The following is a 20,028-nucleotide window of genomic DNA, read 5'->3' as shown; positions in this document are numbered from 1 at the left end:
CTGCTGCCCTGTGATGAAATAAGTCATGATTTGGATTGGCATGTCATCCAAACCCAGGGACATGGCTTAGCTCCTTCCAGACGAAGCATGAGTTGTAATCAAGGTTTCTCCTATGGTCTAGAACTGGTGGTTTGTCTGGAGAGAGCTAAACCATCAGCCCAGGTTCAGATGACATGCTAAGCCAGTGATGGAGAACCTGTGCCCTTCCAGATGTTGCTGAACTCTTAATACCTATCAGCCCCCATCAGCATGGTCAATGGTCAGGGATGATTAGAGCTGTGGTCCAGCAACATCTGGAGGGCCACAGGTTCCTCACCCTTGCACTAAGCCAAGCCATGGCTTTGTTCAGTGGTGGAACCAAATCAGCCACAATCTTCTCTCTGTTTGCTCATTCACACTAAGTCATGTTTGGCTTTGCATTATACGCAAACCAGGCAATTCACATAAGACAGTATTTATGAGAAATACTTAACACTGAAAACTTACTGCATCTTTCTCGGGGTTGCAAACTTTCACCCAAAGAATGTGATCCAAGAGCCAGTCAATAGGTTTCTCTTTATAAAACATAAATATGAACTCTACAATGAGTGTAATATCTGGAGACTGAAACATTTTACCTGTAAATAAAATGAAGTTATATCAGCAGCTATCCAGGGCTTTGTAAATGCAAATTCAGCCTGCCACCCCCCAAAGAGCCACTTTAGCTGGTGTGACTAAAGGTAATATAAATTCCAGAAGCAGGCTATAAATTATATATAAATATCTGGTGCTCAAAAAAACCTCTCCACTGAAGATTTGGTGGGTTGCTTTTTTTAAAGAATCTTAACGCAAACTAGTAAAAGAAAAGATGGCACTCAAAGAATTTGGGGCAGAAGGTTTGCAAAGACTGAGAATCTTGGGAGAAAGTTACCCAGATATTCCTTGGTTTATAGGATACTTAACAAAAACTTAACATATGCTATGTTTCTCCCCACCCATTTCATGTTTTCAACAATCCTTCTTTTAAAAAATTACAATTCCGAAAAATTGGTCTCCCATAATCTACACTGAAAATCACATTCCACCCTTTTGTGGTAGATCTACAGGTCTAATATTTCAGGTTCCTCATTCAATCTGATCAGCAGACATTATGCTGGTACAGGAGCCATAAGACTGCAGATGAAGCTTCTCTGTCCACAAGTGCTGCCCTCTTCACTTCAAAGGTAGGAGCATCGCAATGAGAGCAGAGGAATCTGCCCTCTTCAGTCAAGTAAATACCATATTGAAAAGGAAAGGTTTCTAAGTGAAAAGTTTGAAGTCACTGGCTTTGATAGAGGCAGGAAAACGGTAGTGGGAAACCTCTAAAACGAGAGCAGCTCTTCATTGAGCCTAACTTCCATGGGAAATAGTTTAAATTACTGGAGCCCATATAGAAATTTGTCATGTTCTGAGATGGCAGCCATTGCTATAGAATTATTCTAACTTTCAGCAGCTGGATTCTGTCACAACAAGCAGCATGCAACTGAATGTGTGGAATTATACTGGGAAAGTCACAAAATTTAAAAAAATAAAAACTCACTGTATTTCCATATTTTAAAAGTTGGGAGATTTTTGTGGATTCTCTGCCAGAGTGGTGGATTTCTCTTCTTCTCTACACCCTCCCCTGCACCTGCCCAGCAGCGAAGTAAGCTGATCAGGCACCTGGGGCGGCATACATGCCCTGTGCCCAGGGGCGGGGCCAGCTGCCCGCAAGGCGGGGCAAGCCGAGGCAGGACGCTCCACGGTGCCTCTGAGGAGTCTGCCTACCTCCTCCCACTCAGCCACCCTACAGCTGAGGGGGAGGGAGGAGGCAGCAGGCAGACTGTTTGGCTCAGGAGAGACAGTGAGTGCTGCCCAGCATTTTGTCACCCCCCCTCAGTGGGGACACCCAGGGCGACCCATCCCCACTGCACACCTCTTCCTCCACCCCTTTCAAACCTGCTAAAGAGGAATTTCTCTTACCAATGAATCCCAGCTGAGAAAATTCAAGAATCATCCAATCTTCGGATGACAACTGAAGCGCAAAATTTTTTATTGTGCTGAAATAATTCTGCTTGACAACAATGTCATCCTCAAGCTAAGGGAGCCGAAGAGCAAGACCAGCAAAAGAAAAGAAGAAACGAAATGTGAAAAAGAGTGTGTTAGGCAAACCACATTTCAAACTCAAACGTACATTTGAACTTCTTGGGCTGCATCCAACAAATGTATTCCATTAACATAACTTTTCTTCCCTCACTTCCCCCCACGCACCCTCCAAAAATGATCTTGGGAACACAGAGAGGAGAAGAAGTTACGTTGTTGAAGCAGAAGTCATGGAGTTAATAGAATGACTTTGTTAGATACCTCATTATTTGCCTCAACTGCAATCACTGGGTGGGGACTGCAAACTATAAATAAAAAGGGCAATCATTTCTGAGAGGCTGCAATCCTATACATGGTAAGGGGTATATTGCAAGATGCCTGCCCTTCATGCATGCATTTTTTAAATAAAAAAAAAAAAATGGCAGCATCCCCAGAACATCACGGGTATCAAAATGCCAGTGCATATTTTGTTTTAAATTTAATCAAAATTTATCCTTTCCAAGCAAAATCCAGTAAAGGGGAAAAAACACCCTACTGTTGTGATATCTGAATGACATGTTTGCACTATTCTAGTCCCTATCTGGAAGTACCCTGAATCTCACTAATTAATTGCAACTTACTTCTGAGCAGGATTGTCCTGTTAACTCAGAAATTAAATGGAAAACAAAAACAAAAACATGCTTTTGGTGATCAAAACTACATTGCCCATCAACTAGAACATGTCTCATTGCTAACAAGGTTATTTGTTTCTCATTGAGCTTTAACCTTCTTGCCCTTATGAGAAGCCCATTACTGATGAAATTTTAGTGTTGAAGAGACCCTAAGTTGGTCCTCGTCTAAACAGAAATATTTGAGAAGGGTCTGAACCCAACATTTGATTCAGTGCAGGCTTCCATGAGAACCATGGACACAAATTTCCCAGTTGTCGCTCCCCCTCTGCCACTGAACATATTGTTCCATGGGTGCCCCAAACCTCTGGAGTAGAGTTAAGAGGTGCAAAGGAAGCTGAAGGGGAAAACAGCAAAAATCACCTCCCACGTTTCCGCTAATGGAATCCTCCAAAAGATTAAAACTTCATTCAGTCAACAAGAGGGTCACAATCGAAAACAACACAACACCTCCAATATTATTTCTTTCCATGGTGCCAAATTAGAGACTGCATGACCACACAGCCATGCCTTTAAAATCCACCTACACAATTAGATTTATCACTGGTGGAACAATATCAACAGAGAGGGTTTTTTTTATGAGAGACAGCATATTTTAAAACAAAAACAACCCCACACAATAGGATTTTTAAAAGCTGTTTATTGTACAGGGACACAGTTATAGAAGGATGTTATCTGGGATCTAATAAACTTCCAAAAAGCTTGTGCATGTGAGAAGGGAATACCAGAAAAAAAAACCCCAAATAGTGCAGGAATTATCATGTCAGACAGCGACTCTATCCATTTCTCGTTGCAATCCCATCTTTTATGTGCAGATAGGATATGGAATGGCTGGCTTTATGCGGGGGCAAGGCACTGCAGGAGAATCACTTAAAGGATAAAATGTGTTATTTCCAAATTTACTTTGATGATGTAGGATCGAAGGCAGAGCTGGAAAAAAACATTTGCGCAGCTCTGTAGTTATTACAGGCTTTTGCTCTTACTGTAAATCCTATTCAGGCAAGAAATGACGCAGCTGCTCAATTTTACAGGAGCAAATTAGATTCACTGAATTAGAGTCAGCTACTTAGACAGTGTGTGAAACTAAGCATGTGCATATCAATCTTGGTCTGATTGCAGCCATATGTGACGAACTAAACCATATTTGCAAAGCATGACCTTGGCAATTACAGCTGTTTCTAAAGTAATAAACGCAGGCTTGCTCAAGCAACTAAATCTGGAAAGAATCTTAGCATCATTTTTTAACAATAAAAAAAACCAACAATATTTAACTAAGGCATTTTATATTTAAAATTAAAACATTTAAAGGGAAAACACAACTACAAATCACCTTACTTGTTTTAGCTCTATTTTCCTAAAAAGTTTTGATTTACATACCCATCACCCTTAGTTGGCTTGGATTTTTGTTTGTTTATAAAACACCTATAAACAATTCCTATATACTATGCCAACCCTGCAATTCAACTAAATAACTGTTCTTATTCTGATTACAAGAGCACCATTCAAAGTAAAACAACAACAACAATTTACCTGAATGTAGTAAACACCCTTTTTCTGTGCATACATCATAAGGAAACAATAATCCAGATTCTGCTTTGTCCGCCATCTGAAATTAAATACAGTTAGTTTTCTAAGCTAACATCTCAGTAGGCAATGAAGGCATATACAAGGTTTCAGGAGGTAGCATTCCTATCATGGTGGTGAACCCTCCAAAGTCCTCTTTGGAGTCACCATTTGGGGAGCTGACTTGCCAGAAGCAATGTAGTCTGCCCTTTCAGTTGTTTCATTGCAGGATTCTCCCACCAAGCCAAGTGCTGTCCAGCTGTGGCCTGTTACAAGCTATCTTACCAAGCAGTCCCACAAAGAAGCAGCAAGATTTCAAGTACCTATTTGTTTTCCCTGTAGGGTGAACATCATGGAGAGGGAATTTCAAAACCAGGAGAATAGCATGGTGCAGAGAGATTAACTTTCTCCCCTATGGTAGCAATCTGAGTATTTCACCCCCAGTTACTATTAATACTAGGGGGCGGTGGAACATGGCGGTTTCCACTTATGAAATGTCCATATCCTGAATTTTCAATGCACTCTACAATCTACAATGAATGAAGTTATTATTCCCCAGTACCCTGAGAAATTCTTACCTGACCCTTTCTTTTGAGTCTCCAAACGTCTCTTTTAGGTTTGTCAAGTCAGGATAGTAGGATGCAGGTGGAGCTATTACTTCCACCAAGCCAGAACTGATTTCTTTAGAAAACCTGTATTCAGAAAGTTAAAAATTGTCATTATATTCTATTCTAGGAAACGCTACACTCCAGAAACCCAATGTGGTGATCAAATGTTGGAGCTGGATTGGTTCAAATTTCTGTTCAGTCACAGTGCTCACCCAGTAGCACTGGGCGAATTAGTATCAGCCTAATCATATTGTGGCCAAGTTAATATCAGCTTAACCCAGGCATAGGCAAACTCGGCCCTCCGGATGTTTTGGGAGTACAACTCCCATCATCCCTGACCACTGGTCCTGTTAGCTGTAGTCCCAAAACATCTGGAGGGCCAGGTTTGCCCATGCCTGGCTTAACCACTAATGTAGAGTCATATATAAAGTGATATGTACAGGTTGGGGTCCAAAGGCTGTAAGGTGACTTCTGCATGATCTCTCCCTTCCACAAAACCTTCCTATGTCCCTTGAAAATCCCACTGGGATAGAATCCAACAATGCACAAGCAGCTGCAGCTAGCAAGAACTGGCAGCCAGGTCTTCTACAAAAGCAGAAATTGCTTTAAGGTCTGGCCTTAATTCTCATAATCTATTATTTAAAACCACAATATGCATTAACTTATTAAGTATGCAAGTAGCTGCTTCTATACATCAGCGCTAGCATAGCAGCTTTAGCATGGGTGCTTTGCAATCCATTTATTTCATGCCAACATAATCCGTTTATGACAGACTGAACCTTTTAATCCCATTTGCTGTTTTGCAAGTTGAGACCATCTAATTGCTCCATGCAATTTACCACAGTATGCAACCCAAGCAAATGAAGAAAACTATTACTAAAACTGAAATAAACAATGGATAAACAATGAAATAAACTTACTCCTTTTCTAGGCTTGCTACAACGCCATTTACATAATCAAGATCTGTCTGGGGGCGGAGAAAGAGAGGCATTTTAAAACAACATTTTTGAACCAAGTATAACAAATTAAATGATTGTATAATTTCTACAGCATTTTTTCAAAAATCCAAGTAGCAGTGAAGTGGCTTAGAAATTATTTAAATACATAAAATAATGATTAATGTTCATCAAAAAGTTAGCATGACAGAGGTCACAAAATGCGTCCATTCAAACACAGAATAGCAAATTTCACTCTCACACACTGGCCAGCACAATTTTTTATTCAATTCAGAAAATTGTGTTTATTAATTTACTACATTCACTTCAAGTTAAGCAAATCCCAGTGTTACGGCCTTCAGTGAGAACAGAGCCTATGTGGTGGTATAATAACCATGGCCATGTATCAACTGTGAATGACACGTATCTTTAAAGCAATGCTCTCCCATGGCTAAATAAAAAGCATCAGGGATAGGGAAAGGTTCCAGTCCCTGCTTCTATGTATGTTGTTGAGAAAAACAGTAATTTAAAACTAGGATGATCAAGGGTCTAGAAGCCAAGTCCTATGAGGAATGGTTGAAGGAGCTGGGTATGTTTAGCCCGGAAAAGAGGAGACTGAGAGGAGATACAATAGCCATCTTCAAATATCTCAAGGGCTGTCACATGGAAGATGGAGCAAGCTTGTTTTCTCCTGCTCTGGAAGGTAGGATTCGAACTGATGGCTCACAGAAACTCCTTGGAACCTAAGTCTCACTCCTGTCCCCTTTTCCACCTTCCCCAGGTTGCTTCTCCCATTTACAGAAACAATGGATATGTACATTTGTGTCATCACGTCTTGGCAGTCACACAAAAATTAGTTTCTGAGCGGATCTGGGGAATGAAGAGGCTTTTATCCTGCTCTGTATAAATCTCAAATCTGAATTTACCCCAAGGGTACAGAAAAATCTCTCCAAATCCATTAGAAAAGCTCGTAGCTCAAATGGTTGCTAAACTACCATACACTGCTTAAGCCACCATGGTTGTTTTTGATACATTTGCCCTACGTGCAATCTGTAGGGTTTTTCATGTTGTATATTTAGATTGTTTTATAACTTTAAAGGCGGTATATATTAACATATTTGCACTGTGAAGCGACCTTTACCTTACCTTGCAGTCTAACACACCATTCTAATAAAAAGGCATCGCTTTTGCTTACTCTGAGTGTCTCAGTGCCAACAAACCACCAGCCTGGAATAATCTACCTCTGAAGGCAGCCTAAGAAAAGCAACAAATACAGAACGTTGCTTGTGCTAACTTCAACAAAGTGACCTGCACTTCTTTCCATCCTGCACGAAAGTTCCAACAAGGCATTGGAAAACAAAATGTGGTTCAATACATACCAGCCAGAGTTTTTTTCCCTTTGACTGATCATATGTAAAACTATAAACAGCTAAAAGCTGAATTTTTACAGACACAAGCAAAGTGCTAAAATGAATAATCAGAAATACCTCACTTGTCTACAATACACATCTACCTTGCAAGCGCTCTCATCTCTGAAGTGTGGTGCTAAAGGAAATGCAGTAGGAAACTGACTCACAAAGCCTCTCCTGTATTTCACACATATTTTTTTACCATGCACAGAGCCCATGAGTTATCCTCTGGTTTCACATTGTTTTGTGTACCAAGCTCTCTTTGGAAGCTGTGTGGTCTTCCCAGTTCCTGTTTTGGATGCCCTGCTTCATAGATCTATGAAATCAATTGTATTACATCAGTTGTAACAGCAAAAAAGTGGTATCTAGGGGGCTAAATAGGGACGCGGGTGGCACTGTGGGTTAAACCACAGAGCCTAGGACTTGCTGATCAGAAGGTTGGCGGTTCACATCCCCACGACGGGGTGAGCTCCTGCTGCTTGGTCCCTGCTCCTGCCAACCTAGCAGTTTGAAAACACATCAAAGTGAAAGTAGATAAATAGGTACCGCTTTGGCGGGAACGTAAACAGCGTTTCCGTGCGCTGCTCTGGTTCGCCAGAAGCAGCTTAGACATGCTGGCCACATGACCCGGAAGCTGTATGCTGGCTCCCTTGGCCAATAAAGCGAGATGAGCGCCGCAACCCCAGAGTCGGCCACGACTGGACCTAATGGTCAGGGGTCCCTTTACCTTTAGGAGGCTAAATGGCATTTTCCTTGGGTAAAAGAACTGTAGAGGTCTGAGTACTGAGAACCTGCAATATCTCCATGATGGAAGTACAGTTCAGGAAAAATACATGCTCCAAATTAGAAATTGGTGCACCGTTTAGAAAGACTGTTTTTGCTTTTTTAAAAAAAAACTTAATACAATAATTCCTCCTTTACATGCAACACAGAAGTGTACTACATCAAATACAGGTTTACATAACTTCCAGACTGACTCTGTTTCTGCTCCAGGCTCAATGCCAATAGTAGCTTCTGCAGTTAAATAAGCAATATGTAGAGTCACGGCAAACAGTCTTAACCATATATTTGCAGAGCTGGCTGCCTTGGTTAGCAAACAAGGTACAGTATATGTTCCCAAAAAAATTTTTTTGGGGACAGGAGATACTCCACAATGCTCATTTTGTACAGCTCAAACTATCTTATAAAGGAGCACATTCATATTTCTAATGAAGTTAGCTTATGCAATTTCTTTCAAGCCTCACCGTTACAAATTTATATAATTAAAAAAATGTACAGAGAACTGGCAGGCTTCTACATTTTGCCTAAAACTCTTCTGGCTGCTGTTAAAGGTATTTCAGCATAAAGAGTATATTTTCAGTTGTAAAGCACATGTGGAAGATTCCAGCTTCTGTCCCTGGGATCTTGAGGCAGGACTGGAAAGGTCTCCTGTCTGAAAGCTCCTGCAGAGCTCCTACTAGTCAATTTAAACCAGTGTTTCCAGCTGTTTTGGACTACAATTCCCATCATCCCTAGCCAGCAAGACCAGTGGTCAGGGATGATGGGAATTGTTGTCTGAAAACAGCTGGAGACCCAAGTTTGGGGAACACTGATTTAAACAAAGCATGCCAGATGGATCAAAGGTCTGAATCATTACAGTGGTACCTCGGTTTAAAGTACAGCCCTGTTTATGAACTATTCGGTTTAAGAACTCCGCAAAACTGGAAGTAGCGTCCCGGTTTGCGAACTTTACCTTGGTCTAAGAACGGAAGCCAAACAGTGGAAGGGCGCCGGTGGTGGGAGGCCTCATTAGGGAAAATGCGCCTCGTTTTAAGAATGGTTTTGGTTTAAGAATGGACTTCCGGAACGTAAAAGTCGTAAACTGAGGTACCACTGTATAAGGAAGCTTTCTATGTCCATATGTTGGTTGATAACCAAACACAGTCCTGGTTTTGTATGGCATTTCCACAGCTCAGTTTGCTCCTTTTCTCTCTGCTCTCCCACCACACACATACCCCTTTTCACTTTAACCTGCAACTGAAAAAAACGTTACTGCAAAAAGTGGCAGATCACAGCCTAGGTTTGGGCAGTTGTTTACTCTCTCTAAATTACCGTATGCCATGTTTGTTCTGACTATCTCACTGTTTATTGCTTAACCTCCAATCCAAGTGTAAAATGTATTGGAAAGCTAACTACCCAATGACAAGGGGTTGGAGGGTAAATACACAATACCTAGAGATGTGTTTGAAAATCCTTCCAATTAGAAAGAGCAGTTTTTTATTTAATATTCAGGCAGAACTTAAAAAAATAAATTAATGTTGAAAGATTGAGAGTAGAGTTACGCCTTTAGGGATTTATTTGAACTAATTGAAGGGCTTTTTCTTTAGCCGGAACTCGCCGGAACTCCGTTCCAGCACTTTTCAGATGGGCCCCATTGCCATTATAAAAGAACACATAGGGAATTCCAGCACCTCTTTTTCTAGAAAAATAACATTGACTAAATGTGATTTGATAATTGTAAAATTGAATGTCTGGACTCTGGAGAGTCACTTAATTTCTTTGAAACATATGTGGGGACAGAGTACTGAAGCCTCCAGAAATAAGTCAGTTTCCTGACCACTCTCAATCGATCTTAAATTTGTTACAGCCGCGCTAACTCATTTTGTGTTAGTACCTATCCAGTTAATTAAGCAATTCAACAGTCATGCATTAATGCACACAATGTATTTATTCTCTTTCAGTTATACAAGAAAGAGAAAGCAAAATGCCCCATTATAGGTTCAATGAGCACAGATTTAACAGGTGCTTTTTGCCTAAGATGAAATCAGGAAATTTGGGTAACACCAGAACCCAGATCAGCAGTGCCTTCAGATGAAGCGCAGTACAGTGGTACCTCGGGTTACATACGCTTCAAGTTACATACACTTCAGGTTACAGACTCCGATAACCCAGAAATAGTGCTTCAGGGTAAGAACTTTGCTTCAGGATAAGAACAGAAATCATGCTCTGGCGGCGTGGCGGCAGCAGGAGGCCCCATTAGCTAAAGTGGTGCTTCAGGTTAAGAACAGTTTCAGGTTAAGAACAGACCTCCGGAACGAATTAAGTACTTAACCCGAGCTACCACTGTATACAAATTTAATAAACAAGACTATACATGTAATTATATACTCATGTTCATTCCTTATTCATACATTTTTCTCTCCCTTTCTCTCCCCTTCTATCAAAATTTAGACAGCAAGGTCTTCAGGTCAAAAGCATATATTTGGCCGGTCTTAGTAAAAAAGCATCATGAAGGTGGCTTGCATAATTATAAAAATCTTCATCTTAATGTCTAATCCTCAATTGTTCTGGATTGTTACAAAGCATGGGCTTGGGCTCTGGGCACTTATTACTAATTAAAGCACAGCCGCTTAACTTTCATATCCAGGTTCAGGACCTAGCAATACTCCTGGGCTGCGGAGTAGCAAGAGTTCACACTGCTGCTCTGGTGCTGCTTTTAAAAACTGAGGCAGGGTGGCAGTGCCCACAACACCTCAAAGACTACTTTCTTGCCACTCCATGCTTGCACCAGATAGAAACTGGAGGAAGACGTTTTGTCTCATATCACAATTACAGGCAAGCTCTGTCTTGTTTGTTTGTTTGCAGAACATCACTGTAGTTGCGGCATAAGTCTGTTTCCTCTGTTAAGTGCCTTTAGCAGCTGATAGCATCACAATTGTATCTTACTACAGGAATAACAAAACTATCACCCATACGTAGCTCAAACCGCTAGCCAGAAATCACCATTTTCCATCAGAAATGCAGGTTTTATTTCACTGTCCATACAAATGCACATGCAAATGCAAGCAAAGTATTTAAATGAGAACTATTTTAAAGATATGCTTAATTCTCCCTACTGAACTTAAGCCCACTCACTGTAGGAGAGTGGAATAAGATGTAATTCCACACGCAGTGAGCCTCTTCACGTTCTGAGAAGGCAAAACATTTTCATTTCTTTTTATTGAGTTTCATATAATTAACCAAAAAGGAAAAACAAATCCACAGTTACAGAAAAAAAGAAAAAATAGATAGAAAATGTCTAAACATAACATAAAAATGTTATCCATTTTCATTACACTTCTTTGTCTTCACATTTGTTTCTTTATATCTTTAGGAACTTAAATCATTCTTCTACTCCCTATTGACCTCCATCCCTCCCGATTTCAGGCTTCTTGATATCCATGATTTATTTTTCCTGCAGCTGGTGGTTGTTGATGGTTTGCATGTCGTAAGATCTATATCAAGCCTGCTATAGTTTTTAAGTTTCTATAATTCCCTTCGATGTATGTCATAAATTTGTTCCAATCGTTAATAAACTTTGTGTTTTTTTGGTTTCTTTTTTTTTTTTTTTGGTCATTTTTGCAAGTTCAACAAATTCAAATACTTTTGTTTGCCAATTGCTATGTGACTATACAGCAGGAAGAGATGAAACACAAAACTGACAAATAACGTACGCAGCAGTAACATCCCACACACTGGTGCTTCTTGCAATCAGAAACAGAGCTACAATGGCAACAGCCTGCCTGGGGCTTACCTCTCCTATGAAGACAACCATAACACAGTCTAGTTTCTCTTCTGGAGACAGCTTGTCAATCAGTGAGTGAAGAGTTTCTGTAAGGTAAGATTTTACTTTTCTCTTTACAGTCGGAATTCCCATTACTATAGAAACTGAAAAACAACAATGAGCAATTCACTCGGGTGGTTTCAACAGGAAAGAAAGTGGTTTGTTATGCAAGGTGTAAAAATACTTGTAAAACATAACAGAGTGAAACAGGGCATAATCAAGGGGTGATTTTGTTGTTGTTTGATTTGGATTTCGGTGTAAAGGAACAAAAACAATTTCAATACTACAGGTATGATCAAAACAGGAAGCATACATTTGGCCGGGGGGGGGGGGAGGGAGTTTCTCTTATGGATAGTGTGTTTGTATAAAAGTCTCAGACCAATGTTTCAGCCTCTCTTTGGTCAGGAAAATTGAATTTTGTTCAAATGTTGGATTGTGCAAGATACAACTTTCCCCCCAAAAGGCTCCCTTTACTCTGAGTTTTTCATAGCTCCAATCCATTATGACTAATCCAAAATCAGCATCACCTACTTTTTCTTCCTCAGTTCCTGTACAGTAATTGAAACCCCTTCCCCAATCAACTTTATTATCACAAGCAGCCTCCTCAGTCAATGGGTGGTGAGAAACCATTGCAGAACAACGGAAAAAACCATCACAGTTTTTTGGGGGGGAGGGAGGGGAGGTGCTGAGCTGCTTGTCTGAAGCTCTCCCAGAACTGCCATCTTTTCTTTCTACAGATTTTAAATTGGATCTTTGCCAACAAGTGCATGATACAAGTCATACAAGTCTTTTGCCTGCTGAAACCCTTTCCATTAAAAAGAGTTTTCATACGTATAAACCATAATGCTTGATCATGTGCCTTTCATACCTGACATGCATTAAAACACACATCTCTCGTTAAATCCAAACAGTACAAAATCCACAAAATCCACAAATGCAAAGCCTCTCTATTATTATTATTATTATTATTATTATTATTATTATTATTATTAAGCCAACCAACAGAAGTTGGATTATGAAAACTTTGGGCTACTAGATAATGCAGACTTAACAATCCATGCAGAGCAATGGATGTGAAAATCATGTTTTGCAGACAGACACCCATAATTCAATAGCGAACATTTCTCAGGAGATGTCTTCATGACTCAAGTCCTACTAATCTGTTTTGCAGGACTGGCATTCAGTAGCGTAACATGAAAGAATCAAAACTGAAGGAGAATGTACAACCCATTTACCTTGGAGCCAAAGATCTACTTACGCAGTGAGTCTTCCTTCATTTTCTCAACAACAACTCCTCTGTGCCTTATGAAATACTATACAGGTCACTTCACACACCAAATTTTTCTGGGTGCAATTTCAGAACAAGAAGCACACATTTACCATCATGGTTTATAAGCAATCAGTGAACCATGGCTTGCAAGTGTGGTTTGTTTGTGATTAACAAACCATAGTTATAACACTGGGCCAGGTTCAGATGGTCAAGTTATAAACCATGGTTTAGTGTCATGTGGGAACCAGGCCAATGTCTGAAGTGCACTGTTAGTTTTCCTTACTACGTACAACACCATCCTATTGACTCGGGAGTGTCAGAGACCATTTCTTGATGGGCTGCAGAGGAGTTGGCAAAGAGAAAAATAAATAATAGTCCCCACTGTGCATGCAAAAAATTTAATAAGCAGCAGTTGCATTGGTCTCCTTGGACCAAGGTGATTATATTTTATTGGAACTACTTTGTGTACTTTAAACACTTGCCAAAAAGAAAAGCAATAAGCAACTAAAGGAGACCCAGTTACCTACCCCTATATTCCACATTCTACAGTCTCTACACAGCATGGAAACAATGGGCAGGACTCACTTAATGTGCCCATCAGTGGAACCCTGTGCAAGGATCTCCACTTGTCCAAAGGGGCTTCCCCACCTCTCCTCCCCCATGCCCCCCAATTTGTTCTGGGTGGGTCATGAGAGCCTCCAGAAGAGCATGCGGGGAGAGGGGAAGGGAGGAGGGTCGTTCCATCTGGCAAGCTGTAATTGCTTGCACAGATGGAACATTTGTAACAGCACAACATTGAATTCCACCCCAGCCTACTAATTTGTGAGCATGTGGAAAAACCCATGCATTGTTATTTTTAAAAACTTAATTTAAGAACAGGCATGCTGCTTTAAATTAGTGGGTTGTTTTTTTATTATACCTTAACATCAAAAGTGTGGGATCTGCATGAGACAATAAAAGAGAAGGTTAAAGACAAGCTTCTTCGACCTTGGATTCAACCTGAATTCTAAGAGACAGCTAACAAAAGAAGTAAGATTCCTATATCTCTTGTCTGCGAGTAGTCGTGTACTGAGCCTTTTTGCTACAGCCACAAGGGTTTGTATACATCTTTAAGTGCATCAATCATAGAAATATTGTCAGTTTTACCTCCAGTTCTTCCAAGGCCAACCTGCACTGAAGGTCGAAGGCTTCCTTCATTTTTCAATAAATGAGGCAAGTGGTAATATATATTTGGCACTTGAAGAGCTTTCCTGCTTGTTAACTCCTTTAGCAGTTTTAACGTTTCGTCTGAAAACAAATATATACATTATATAGCTATGCAGCCATCCTACCAAAATGGACCCTAGCCAAGTATCTAACCCAAAGTGTAAGGAACTGTACACATTTCACAGGTTTATATGAAACTGAATTATTTTTTTTAAAGATTCTAAAATAAAAGCAATAGTCATAGAATGTCACAAAATAGTGGTTTGCCTGGGAATGGAAGCAGCATTCTGTGCAACATTTGAAAGTCAGCTACACAAATGAAGAGGGCTTGCTGCTCTTTTTCAAACGAATGCAGCTTAGGTCTCCACCTAATGCCCTGTACATTTAGAGCATTGTATAACCACTTTAAACACCTCCTAAGAATCCTGAGAACTGTAGTTTGTTAGGGGTGCTGAGAGTTCTAGGGAAACTTCTGTTCTCTTCACAGAGTTACAATTCCAAGGGTGGTTTTACAACCAATCCCTATGCCTGGGGAATGCTCGTAATTGCAGTTCTGTGTAAGCTAAGTATACTAAAGTACAATTGTTTTCCAGTCTAACCAATTGCACCACTACATTAACTTACATGGGTTTAAGAAACAGTCGTCATTACGAAAACAAAGCCTAGATGAGTTTTTGCACCTGAGGGAGTCCAATCTGGTTTTATGTATTCCCCCCCCCCCCGACATGATTAATCTATAATGAAGTCCCCAAAGCAAGAAGTTTGGCTTTAAAAGAGAACGTGCCCCCCCCCCATTGGCCCAAATGGATAAATTCTCCGCACACATTATACAGATATCAAATCCAGAATCCTCCATGGAACCAAATCATATCTCAAGACGCTGGAAAGAATGCAAATATAGACAAGCAGTTGACATCTGTCATGGATGCTTTAGCTGAGATTCCTGCATTGCAGGCAGTTGGACTACATGACCCCCGGGGGTCCCTTCCAACGTTACAATAAATGACATTTATTCCTGTACTGGGAAAATGAAATTTTATTTAGGTATTCGTAGCCTGGATATCAGGTTGCTTCACCAAAGCAACAGAAATTAGGTAATAATCTCTAGATGAAAGGTATAGTGTATTTCCTTCACGTCCAAACATTCAGTACAAGGCAAGAAATTGGATCCTGTGCAAATCTGAATCTGAGCACTTGCTTCTCACATGCACTCTAAAGGTGGAACCAAGTTAATTCTGAAGGAAAGAGCAAGGAAGGAAATATTTGCTAGTTTTTATTTACTAACTCGTCAACAAATGAATATTTACAAATGCACAAGGAGAAAAAGACTGAGAGAAGTGAAGTGGCAAACATGTCAATCTTTAATTTGTATTTTTAAAGAAAAAATAATAATAATAAACAAGAAAATTAGCCTGTACCTGAAACACTGCTCAGTGCATCCTTACTTCCATTTGTTTCTGCGACTGCCCGTCTGAACTGCTCCAAGATGGCATTTAATTCAGAAGAACGCTGCAGGGTTCGGTGCTCAGCTACGCGAAGACGTTCTTTCAAAGCATGAAATTCCCTTTGATAAGCAATCAGCTTTTCTAGAAGTGGAAATAATGCAGGTTATTCGCTGTTTTAAGTCTGTCATGACATATGTGAACGCTGCTTCTCCTGTAAAAAAAAATGTTTTCAGTTCAAGGAAATAACACAGAGACTCCAATCTAGTAATATAACATTTCTTCAGATACAATTTAGCAGGTGGAAATAGACCGAAGAACTTATCTGCACTATAGGAAGGAGAACCAAGAAGAAATACAATTACACCATAACAGTATTATTTTGCAAAATGAGTCTTTGTGAATATGTTCATGTATACTGTTATTGGTAGCGCTGTGGGTTAAACCACAGAGCCTAGGACTTGCCTATCAGAAGGTTGGCGGTTCGAATTCCCACGACCGGGTGAGTTCCCGTTGCTCGGTCCCTGCTCCTGCCAACCTAGCAGTTCGAAAGCACGTTAAAGTGCAAGTAGATAAATAGGGACTGCTCCGGTGGGAAGGTAAACGGCGTTTCTGTGTGTTGCTCTGGTTCGCCAGAAGAGGCTTAGTCATGCTGGCCACATGACCCGGAAGCTGTCTGCGGACAAACGTCAGCTCCCTAGGCCTATAGAGCAAGATGAGTGCGCAACCCCAGAGTCGGTCACAACTGGACCTAATGGTCAGGGGTCCCTTTACCTTTACCTTTACTGTTTTTATGTCATCAGTTTTAACTTGTATGAATGGGAGGAGAGTGAGCGAGTCTTTGGAAAGGTGGCTCTGCAACATTGCCAGAGTCAGGAAAAGCAAATTCTAGTGACTGATGACAACAAACAGGACTTCGTTTTAAGCAAAACATAAAATTAAAGGCCAACATCATTCCTTGGGGAGAGGAAACTGCACATTCCAGAGCATCTGTGCCCATTTGACTAGACCCTAAAAGTACAGTATAAGGAAAGAGCTCATGACCTTTGGTTCCTGTAGCAAGAAGAAATCTTGCAATTCCAAGACCTAGAGGCATTCGGAAGGGGGCCCGAAAGATGATGCAAGGATCTTGCAATCTTCCAAGTCTGCTTTGCAGTCTAGAGAACAACTACAATCAAGACTGTGCCATGTAGTTAAAAGACTGAGCTGAGAGTGTAAGAATGTTGGTGTCTGGAGCAAAAACCTAGGCAGTGCCCCACAATGCAGTATGGCACTTCAGCATGGTTGCATTCTTGTCACTTTATGAAACTCAGAGGTTATGGGTGGCATCTCTGAACGGAAGAAGCCTTTCTCTTCAAAGACATACTTCGTCCACCCACAGAGTGACAATTTCAACTGCTACCCATTACATATAGAAATGCTTAGTGGCTTTCCCACTCCCCGCCCCCATATTGTTCTGATCTTAGCAACATAGCCTAGGGATACTATATGCAATTTGTAGTTGAGCGTCGGAGCAACCCAACATTGTAGCACTAAAAGTTCTGGGCAAACATCCAACCTGTTCTCTCAGTATAAGAAAACAAAAGACAAGTGACGAAGCTCAGTTTTGATTTGTGACACAGGCAACAACAGGGTTCAAGGTACCTGTTAGTTCCACGAACCCTAGTTTCACCTTATGAACCGCCTATATTCTGCTTCTTTTGGCTTAGATGTATTTACAAAGAGGAGAAAGCAGGGGCATTCCTGTGGTTAAGAATCTGTACACTCAGGTGGTGCTTGAGCCAAGTTCTTACAGGTAGTAAACCTCCATATGCATTGCAACACTCCAGATCGTGCATAAGGATTCACATGCCAAGGTTCCCTCCACACAAGGAATCCCCTGCTCACAGAAAACCTAGGTATCAAGAATAAAGGTTCTTGCCTAGCTTTCTCTCCCCCAGCTCCATGGAGAAGCATGCAGTCATGTGAGCTCCCCCCCCCCCCACACTACCAAGATGACTCTAGCTTCTCAGTTGCCAGGTGGGCACATTGTAGGATAAACTCCTGATGGAACCATTCATGACTTCTATTATTCCTAACCAACTTCTAAATTAAGTACAGTGGAACCTCAGTTGTCAAATTTTTATCTGTGTTGTTTTAAATGAGACCATCTTGACTGTGAGCCCTGGAAGACCTTCACCCTGCCTTGCTGGCCCTTTCCCATGGAGTGCTGACTGACTCCAGCTACAAAAGCTATTTTGTTGTGTACTTTGTTTATGACTTCTGTTATATTTGTAACTATGTAAATCTTGTCATGTTGAAAGCTACCTTGAGCATAATTTCAACTATGGAAAGGCAGCAAACAAATAAAATGATGATGATGATACAGGCAGTGCTTGAAATCAGCCAGGCACCAGACACATTTTGCACCTGGCTATTGACCACTTGTGACCAAGTGAAGATGCCTGGGCACCAGGATGGGCCTAACATCTCCATCATCTAGAGGTGCACACCTGGGGAGCATTGGATCTTGACTGTTTTAACACACTGATACCACAACCTGTAGAATACTATCTGTTATATTTTATCTGCTCAATTGGTATAAATTGCAGGAACCAAAACGCTTTTTCTGTGCAGCCTGAGCAGGAGCAGTCACCATTAAGAAAAAGAGGTAGGTATAGCCCAATATTTATGTGGATTTCCCTGGATCAAGTGACTTTTCTTCTTTAAGTTCTCAGAGTTCTTGACCTAGCTCAAGGTTGTAATCTGAACTAGCCAGATGTTTAACTGAGAATCAATCACAGTCAGTCCATCATTTGAAAAATAAGACTTTAGAGCCATCTTGCCCCAAAATGGCAACTAGACAGTCCGTTCTGGTGACTGTAACCTTGGTTTAAGGAGCCATTTGGTGCCTAATGTATGTATCCGAGTTTCTAACAGGCAAGGCTCTTGAAGCTGAAAACACACTTTCATATTACTCCTACAATATGGTGGCAAGGCCACTGAATAGCAAGGACTCCAATTCCTCTTGCCTCTCATTTGCTTCCGATTCCTCTAGCTTCAGCATCAAGTGAAATAAACTGCTAATTTTTAAAGAAAAACAGATCTGCATGCCATCAAGAAACAAACATCCATGAAAAACTCCATTTAAAAAAAATACATGCAACACAACTTTCATAACCAGAAGCGAAACTATTTATCTTTTAGACTCTGAAATTTTAGTTATGCTAGAATCATCTACTTGGTAGTGCTTCTTTTACGGGTTGGCATCTTTACCACCAGCCAACCACCAATTTTATCTGCAGAATCTCACTTCCATGCTCTGGAAGGAAGTGCTTGAACTACGCTATCAACTGCCTGGGGCCAGGGAACCTGCTACACCCATGCTATGCCCATAATGTAATTGTATCTGTGTATGGATTTTAATTGGTAGCTACTTGGGAAGTCAATGCTGGCTGAAAAGCAGGGGATAAATAGGATAAATAAACACAGCCCCCCTCTTCCTTCCTTCACTAATCACAACAAAATAATATAACTAGGGGCCGAATCCCTACCAGATCAATTTTAGATTAGTTTGAGGGATGTGTGGGGTTTTTTGCAACCTGGCTACTGCCTAGAAAGCTCAATCTCAATGTCAGTTGATTGAGGTTTACCATTACGGTACCAGTTGCTGGCCTTAGAATTGCTTTATTGTCTCCTTCACTAGACTGTAGAGTTGCCGCCAAAGAATCACATATTTTCATTCTTTTGCAACAGGACTAAATAAGCCTTTGGCCTTCAGAAATAAGATTGTGTTATCCTTGGCAAGGATGAGGACACAAGATTATTTCTGTTGAGAATTCCAGAAATCCTATGACTTCCTCAGTTCTTCAATTACACTAAACTTTTTTTTTATCCCTAAAGCCTGGTTATCAGTGATAAAATACATTTTTTAAAGAGCTTTTTCCCCCATTTTGTTTAATACTTCCTACTGACAACTTCCTTTCCTTAAATATGAATGCCCTGGTGGTTGTACTGCCTGATTTGGCCTCAGAGGAAAAACTCATTGTTCAGTTACAGCTTACAACAGGCATTTATTTAACGTTTGCACTGTGCAGTACAGCATACAAGTCTAGCCAAACAAGTGTGACCGTGGTCAGAGACTATCACGAGTCAAACCCAGAGTCAGTCTAAACATGTGGTAAGTCAGATCCTAGAACTGCAGTGTCAGAAGGGACCTCAGATGTCATCTAGTCTAACTCCTTGCTCAATGCAAAATCTGCAATG

The 20,028-nt window shown here is 40.7% G+C and overlaps 1 protein-coding gene across 4 annotated transcripts in view; it reads right to left on the bottom strand.

Annotated features, from left to right (window-relative positions):
* Positions 1-20,028, bottom strand: part of MGAT4A (alpha-1,3-mannosyl-glycoprotein 4-beta-N-acetylglucosaminyltransferase A) — a 52,094-nt gene that overhangs the window by 13,672 nt on the left and 18,394 nt on the right. For all 4 annotated transcript variants that reach the window (XM_083735600.1, XM_083735598.1, XM_083735601.1 and 1 more), the window contains 8 exons: positions 15,760-15,927; positions 14,282-14,422; positions 11,836-11,969; positions 5,860-5,906; positions 4,910-5,023; positions 4,299-4,374; positions 1,981-2,095; positions 487-617 (listed from right to left, as the gene is read on the bottom strand). In XM_083735600.1, the coding sequence (XP_083591726.1) occupies positions 487-617; positions 1,981-2,095; positions 4,299-4,374; positions 4,910-5,023; positions 5,860-5,906; positions 11,836-11,969; positions 14,282-14,422; positions 15,760-15,927 (926 nt within the window). The remainder of the gene's footprint in view (positions 1-486; positions 618-1,980; positions 2,096-4,298; positions 4,375-4,909; positions 5,024-5,859; positions 5,907-11,835; positions 11,970-14,281; positions 14,423-15,759; positions 15,928-20,028) is intronic.

The sequence above is a fragment of the Podarcis gaigeae genome, assembly GCF_964106915.1.
Source record: "Podarcis gaigeae genome assembly, chromosome: 4".
In the NCBI taxonomy this organism is placed as follows: Eukaryota; Metazoa; Chordata; class Lepidosauria; order Squamata; family Lacertidae; genus Podarcis; species Podarcis gaigeae.
The sequence above is the reverse complement of the archived record's forward strand: the minus strand, read 5'-3'. Positions and strand labels throughout refer to the sequence as shown.